Source organism: Penaeus japonicus, unplaced genomic scaffold (genome assembly GCF_977035675.1).
Source record: "Penaeus japonicus unplaced genomic scaffold, GWHDUDI00000001_assembly GWHDUDI00000018, whole genome shotgun sequence".
NCBI classification, from domain to species: domain Eukaryota; kingdom Metazoa; phylum Arthropoda; class Malacostraca; order Decapoda; family Penaeidae; genus Penaeus; species Penaeus japonicus.
Genome location: NW_028234420.1, coordinates 37,514,966 through 37,522,465, shown reverse-complemented (window position 1 = coordinate 37,522,465; position 7,500 = coordinate 37,514,966). Strand labels below are relative to the sequence as shown.

The 7,500-nt window shown below is 39.8% G+C and overlaps 1 protein-coding gene across 4 annotated transcripts in view; it reads left to right on the top strand.

Annotated features, from left to right (window-relative positions):
* The window catches only part of LOC147469941 (deubiquitinase OTUD6B-like), a 10,508-nt gene extending 7,002 nt beyond the window's left edge, over nt 1–3,506 (top strand). For all 4 annotated transcript variants that reach the window (XM_086546931.1, XM_086546934.1, XM_086546932.1 and 1 more), the window contains exons 4-8: nt 492–603; nt 717–906; nt 1,095–1,302; nt 2,440–2,487; nt 2,743–3,506. In XM_086546931.1, the coding sequence (XP_086403057.1) occupies nt 492–603; nt 717–906; nt 1,095–1,302; nt 2,440–2,487; nt 2,743–2,892 (708 nt within the window). In that variant the 3' untranslated portion in view covers nt 2,893–3,506. The remainder of the gene's footprint in view (nt 1–491; nt 604–716; nt 907–1,094; nt 1,303–2,439; nt 2,488–2,742) is intronic.
* The last annotated feature ends 3,994 nt before the right edge of the window (nt 3,507–7,500 follow it).

Genomic DNA, 7,500 nt, shown 5'->3' with positions numbered 1-7,500 from the left:
TGGCACCGTGCCAGACATGTAAACCAGCCATCTTACTGCACAAATATTTATTTAATACCACGACCAATGGGTTAACCTTGTTTCCATTGTGAGTCATAAGTAGGGTCATAAGTCTACACAATAATTACAGAAATGAGCTATTAACCCATCCCCGACGGGGGAATTCTAGCCTTGAATGTCCAAATGCCGGGGCGTTCGAATTATTAGGCCTAAATCAATTGAATGGCTGGCACAATACTGTGCCGCCCGGCCACTGAGCTTTTTAATGCGCGGTACACATGCTGTACCACCCGTCCTGTGTGGGTTAATGTATATGTCATGGATAGTTCAATTTATTATTATTTGCAACATGGGAAAAGTTTTCTCAGCCAACTTCATTGTTTTATTTACTTTTTTATTGTTTGCTAAATTTCTGGCACTGAGTGTTTTGATTTGGAACATAGTTAATAAACTGAATGCCTGGTTATACAGTTTCAAATTTCCTTTCTCAGGTAGAAACTGTAACAAATGGCGTAGCTGAATTAGACGTGGAGGAGAATTGCAGCGAACAGCACAACGGTGCAGAAGACGAAGATGAAGGCGACACTGAAGACCAAAATCAGGGTCGGTACAGTGCGTGTTGAAGACTGCATGAATGAATTCACTCACTCCGTACGTCGTCTCTCACGTACACCTCCCTCTGCGTGTCAGTAATCCAAGCGTTTGTTTCGATCCAGGAAGAAGAGTTACGAAGGCAGAGAAGCGACGGCAGAAGAAGGCCAAGGCGAACCGTGACCGAGAAGCCAGAATAAGGGAGGAGAGATCTAACATCAAGTTCAGTGCGAGGAACATAGAGGCTGAGAAGATGAAGAAGATCCTGCAAGAGCGATCGCTAAAGATGCACGAGATCCAACCTGATGGCAATTGGTACGCTCTGGCTTAATTTTGGTCCCAGTCCCTCACTTTCCGTTCGTTTTCTCCCTCCCTTCCTGCTTCTTAGGTTTTAATACAATGATGCATAATAGCTGCAGCAAATAATTCAGTCATGTTCCTCTCTTCTTCCTTTTCTTCTTTTGTTTGTGGTGCTTCATTAAAAATCATGTTTTTCCCTTTAGCATGTATGCAGCCATTGCTCATCAGATGGGGAAGGATACCACAGTCGAGACATTGAGGTCCCAGGCTGGCCAGTTCCTGCGAGTCAACGCAGAAGAGTTTGCTCCTTTTATTACCGACCCGAAAACTGGTGAAATGCTGACAGAAGAGCAGTTCGAAGAATATTGCAATCAGGTTGAAAACTCTCCTGTATGGGGAGGTCAGCCAGAGGTTAGTTGTCTTTCGTTGCTGGTCCTTTCATCATACCGATTGCTAATTCCTTCAGATAAAAAATTTAAAAAGTAGGTCTGGAAAAGGATGTTAGTTGAAGATATATCTCTGTGTGTGTGGTATTTAATGCTTGTAGGAGTGACAATCAGGGTTTTTTGAATTACACACCATTCATTGATAGGCAAAACACTCCTGTCAACAAGATATTTGATACCCGTAATGTATAAAGGTATTCTCGTCACAAAGCTTTTCAAAATCCGATGTCTGGTAACTCCAAGCAAAGTTTAATGTTCATTTATGGTGTTTTAACAGTTTAAGAAACATGGTACTTACAGCTTATTTTTGTTCAAAAAAGGGATAAAACTCAACTACAATTTAGTTGTATCACAAAATTATGCCACAAAATTCAATAACTTTGAGAGCACTGCTACATGTCTGTATGTCTTGTCTGGCCAAGTGCAATAGGATTGACATAGCTAGTTGATTTAAGGAAAACTACTCCCTCTAAGACAATATACGCATTTGTATGTGCTTCAAGAACCCTTGTACAACAAACTATAACCTAGATTCCACTTCTTCATATTGCAAAATAGTTCCTTATGTAAAAAAAATATAAATATTTATATTTGGAAAATGTCTTCTCACTCATACATTATAATGAGTTAGGTAACCTTATCAAGCAAAAACTCAATATTGCCTGTATGTGTCAAAAAGTCTTTTCTAGGTGCCTTATTTATGAAACCTCGACTTTACTAATATATGAACTTCCAGATTTGACTCTTGTATTTGAATCTGACGGACATTATTTATTCAATTTTTTTATTGTTGATATAACATGTCAGGTCTGCAAGGATGTAACCTGTTTTAAAAACTGTTGATTTATTACATAGATATATCCCATGCACCCGACAGAGAACCTTTTTTTTGTTGATACAACAGTCAGGAACATAGAAAAAATGACCTGACCTCTGGTGACTTCCAACAGCTAAAAAGAAACAGCCTTTAGTTCATAATCAAAATCTTCCTCCTCCTTTCCTTCTAGTCCTCTACATTCTTTGACTATTACTTACTTTGTTCCTGCTCTCCTACTTGACAGATGATATTCCTACTACTTTATAAAATGCGTTTATTTTTCAGTTGAGAGCATTGTCCCAAGCAATGAAGAGACGAATTGAAGTGTTACAAGTAAGGACATTTGGGGCTATGCCTTCATTTTGCCTTCATTTATTATTTATATATTCAATTACATTGCCAGATGGGCTTTAAAGTAAACCCAGGCATTTGCTCATACATATTTACCTTCAATTGCCTTTCATGTTGTTGTAAATTTTGCTGCTATAATAATGAAACTATTTTGAGCGTTGTAACTACCCTCCCCCCCTATTTTCCTTTGCAACGGAGTAAAAAAAAAAGTAATCGTAAATACCATTTCTGTTTCAGGCTGAAGGAACGCCCATTATCTTTGGAGAAGAATGCGACAAGGACAGATCCATTCTGCTCGCATACTACCGTCACTATTACGGACTCGGAGAGCATTACAATTCCGTTGCAAAGATTGATCCCCAAAGCGAAGATCAAGAAGAACAATGAGAATAGCCTTTTCTTTTTTATACGAGTGAGTGTTGTCAAATAGGGTTGATAAACCAGAGTATCTACGGATAACGTTAGTTGTTTTATGAAGTTCCTTAACTGACTTTGATTTTGTTACTCAGTATGTGTCTTTGTGGTGCTTGGGTTGTCAAAATGTGAATAGGATTTGCTTCAGGTAAAGTTAGCAATGAATGGAATAGTTAACTGTAGATAAAAGATAAAAGATTCTAAGGAAGAGAATTATTTATTAGATTCTTATCCAAATATCTTAATTGCATAGTATTACATGATCATAGCTCCGTGCATAATCAGTATTTGTGTAAAAGAAGAAAGAGATTTTATGTAGTCAGAGCAGTGGAATGAAAGATTTTACAGTTGATATTCCCTTCTTTTTGTTTTTCTTATTCACATTTTTAGCAGGCCTGATAGCATTTCTAGCCCTGTGACCACAATTATTTTGTAAAGTGCTTCCTCTATATCCTCCACTTATTCTTAGTACTCAAAGGGTCTCTTCTTTTGTTGAATTCTTCCCCGTTTGTCGTTGTCTCCATCTCGATATTCTCAAAACTTATTCATGTTCTGTATTACTGAGAATTAATAAAATATGGAAAGTATCCCCATGTGTTTTTTTTTTTTTTTTTTTCTGAGATTCTTGCTTGTTTGCTTCAAGATATTTTTCTTTGTCAAATCGCTGAGAGAAAATAAATAAAGTATTGATGTTCGTTTGTATTTGGAGGAGAAAAGGAGACTGTTATCATCATCATCATCATAATAATTGTTACTATTCTAGTTCTTTCTCTACTGTTACCGTTACTAATATTATTAGGGCTATTACTACTATTGTTCTTACTCCTATTATTGTTATAGAATTATTGTTGCTATTACTATACATATGTTTGGATTTACTTTCATTTTGCTGTTAAGAAAACCGTGTTAACATTATCTAATATTGATAAGAGATGTTGGGTTTGTAACAACTAATAAAGCTGATTGCTAGTAACATTCTTAATGATAAAAGTAAAGATTTTATTACAATTAATGATTAATGGCATTCTGTCAGGCTACTCTCTGAAATAAAACAATAGTATTCTCCAAAGGAAACTGTTACCTAAAGCTTTTGTTGCTGCTTGTAATATCAAGACAGGAATTCTACACATGAGAATCAGCAAAGGAAAGTGTAGCCAGCATCATCACCCGGAGGTAAGTGCCTCATTGTAATTAGGGTAAGTGTGGTCAGTAACAATTCAACAGCACTCCAGAGAAGAGAGGACTGCAACGACACTTGCAGGTTGCATATAATAACTAGGCAGGGGATGCTGATCGGTTTGACGTGACTGGCAACTGGATATGAAGAGGGTCAGTGGCAACAACTGCAACAAGTGACAACTAGTTCTGTTGCAACTATCAAAGAGGAGTTATTGTACTTGGAAACGGCTGAATATAGTGAAAGATGGTGACAAATGTTGGATGGTAGAGTAAGTAAGAATATCAACAAACAAAACATCAGCAATTAACAGGAATACATCCGAAATTATCCTTAACATAGCGAAAAATATAAAGCTGGCAACTGCGCTCTGAGAGATTCTGAATGGAGGCTGAGATCGAGAGAAGGAACTACGGTTGCGAATTCTTATTGAGGAGGACACAAAGTACCCGCAGCTGCGACACAGATGTGACAAGTGTCACGCCACCAGAAGGTTGCCAGAACCCGCCTCCCGCCTCCCTCCGTCCCGTTACTCGCCGGTTATTATAAGGACAGAGATGAATATCATGCATTTAAAAAAACGATAACGCTGGAGCATAATAGTTAAAAGTCCCACTTCTTATCCTCAGCCATGACTCATATCTGCCTCTTAACCACTCGACATTTTCTCACTTTACTCATCCTTTATCCCCTTTTCCTACTTTTCCTACTACTACTTTTATTTGTTTGTATGATTGTTAATTACTCAATCATTTCCTCGACCCCCCACCTCTTTCTCCCTCTATCTTCTCATTTCTTCTCTCTTCTCCTCTCTTCGCTCCCCTCTCTCTCTCTCCCTCTCTCTCTCTCTCTCTCTCTCTCTCTCTCTCTCTCTCTCTCTCTCTCTCTCTCTCTCTCTCTCTCTCTCTCTCTCTCTCTCTCTCTCTCTCTCTCTCTCCATCTCCCTCCCCCTATCTTTCTCTCTCTCTCCTTCTCCCACTCTCTCTCTTCTTCCCTTTATGAAACTTTTTCGTCTAAAGCATTCATCTCTCCTCCCCTTTTTCTCCTTTCCTTTATCACTCTCCATCCGTTCGTTGGTGTCCAGAGCGGAGATGACGTGTGGCAACAGCTAGTTCTCAGGGGTGTCACGTCAGCCAGATGAAGCTCATGTTACTGGACAAATAAACAAAAAAAAGAACCACAAAAAGTAATACAGGCAAAGGAACAAAACAACGACAACAGCCATCTCCTCGACCCGCAATGAAAGGGACAAAAAAAAAAGAAGAAGAAGGAACTGCATGAGCCAAGAGGACGCTTTAACTTTGGAAATATACATAAGTATCCCCTCTATCTGTGGCGGGGACTTCGCCTCGTAAACGGTTTTTGATCCTCTTGTTGGCGGGAAGAGAAGACCCTTCTTCTTCCGCTCCCTCTCTGGCTTGTTTTCTTTTGGTAGCTGTCTGCTGTCATTTGTCTGGCTGTCTGGAGATAGAGAGAAAAGGGTATATTGACATGTGGTATTTTGATTAATGCTTGTAGGTGCGTAGATGTGAATAAATCAATATCTTTCTCTGTCTTATTCTTCTATCTCTCTCTTTCTCTCCATCTATTTATCTATCTGTCTGTCTGTTTCTCATTTTATCTCATTCTCTCTCTTTCGTTTCCTTTCTCCCTACCCCCATCCACTCCTACCTTCCTCCTTCCCTCTGCCTCCCCCCTCCCTCCTACCCCCCCTCTCTACCTCCCTCCTACCCCCCTCTTTACCTCCCTCCTACCCCCCTCTCTACCTCCCTCCCTCCTTCCCTCTTACTCTCTCTCTCTCTTTGTTTCTTCTCTATCTCTCTTTCTTTTCCTCTCTCCCTCCCCCCTTCCTTCTGCCTCCCCCCTCCCTCCTACCCCCCTCTCTACCTCCCTCCTACCCCCTTCTCTACCTCCCTCCCTCCTTCCCTCTTACTCTCTCTCTCTCTCTGTTTCTTCTGTCTCTTTCTTTTCCTCTCTCCCTCCCCCCTCCCTCCTACCCCCCTCTCTACCTCCCTCCTACCCCCCTCTCTACTTCCCTCCCTCCTTCCCTCTTACTCTCTCTCTCTCTCTGTTTCTTCTGTCTCTTTCTTTTCCTCTCTCCCTCCCCCCTTCCTTCTGCCTCCCCCCTCCCTCCTACCCCCCTCTCTACCTCCCTCCCTCCTTCCCTCTTACTCTCCCTCTCTCTCTGTTTCTTCTCTCTCTCTTCCTTCTGCCTCCCCCCATCCCTCCTACCCCCCTCTCTACCTCCCTCCTTCCTTCCCTCTTACTCTATCTTTCTTCTCTCTCTCTCTCTTTCTTTCTCTCTCTTTCGTTTCCTCTCTCCCTTCCCCCATCCCTCCTACCCCCAACCTCCTTCCCTCGTACCCTCCCCCTCTCTCTCTTTCTTCTCTCTCTCTCTCTCTTTCTCTCTTTCTTTTCCTCTCTCCCTCCCCCTCCCTCCCTCCTACCCCCCTCCTTCCCTCTTACCCTCCCTCCATCCCTCCATCTCTAACACACATCAATTCAACTCTGCATTACTCCATCTCCATATATTTAAATCCACTCCTTTCTTTGTCATCATTAAATCCAATACCATCAAGTGTTAATTAAAGAAATAACACGTGAGTAACAGCACCCGCTCTTCCCATGAGTAAACTCCCCTTGTTTATGAAACTACTGTTTGTACTACAGTAATTGCTACTGTTTGTATAGTCAATAGAACTGGTGTAGCCTTATTAGCATTATTGTTTTGTCTGGCATGGTTGTCATTTTTATTGTTATTTTTGTTGTTGTTATTGTCATCATCATCATCATCACTGTTGCAATTGTTGTTGTTTTGATGTTTTTGTTGTCTTGGTAATCATTATTTTTTGTTGTAATTGTTATTATCATTACTACTACTGCAACTGCTATTGCTATCATTGTCATTGTTATTATTATTATTATTGTCGTTACTATCATTGTCATCACCAATACGTTGTCTTTGTTATCATTGTCTATTTATTTAGGACTAAGATAATAATCCTTATCATTATTATATTCATTATTGCTATTGCAATTATCATTGCCATCATTATTAGCAACATACATTTGATACTTGATTAATATCATTGTTATTATTATCATCATTCATCGTTACCAACATTATTATCATTATTATTATCGCTATCATTATTTTTGTTGTCACTATTGTTGTTATATAATCATAATCATCCTTATTTTTCATTATTATAATAATCAATATTGTTATTGTTGTCATTGTTATTGTTTTGTTATTATTGTACTTATCATTATTATTAGGGGAGTTGAAAAAGAGAGGAGGGAGAGAAAGCGAGAGAGAGAGAGAGAAAGAAAGAAGGGGGAGGGAGGGAGAGAGAGTGAGAGAAAGCGAGAGAGAGAAAGAAAGAAGGGGGAGGGAGGGAGAA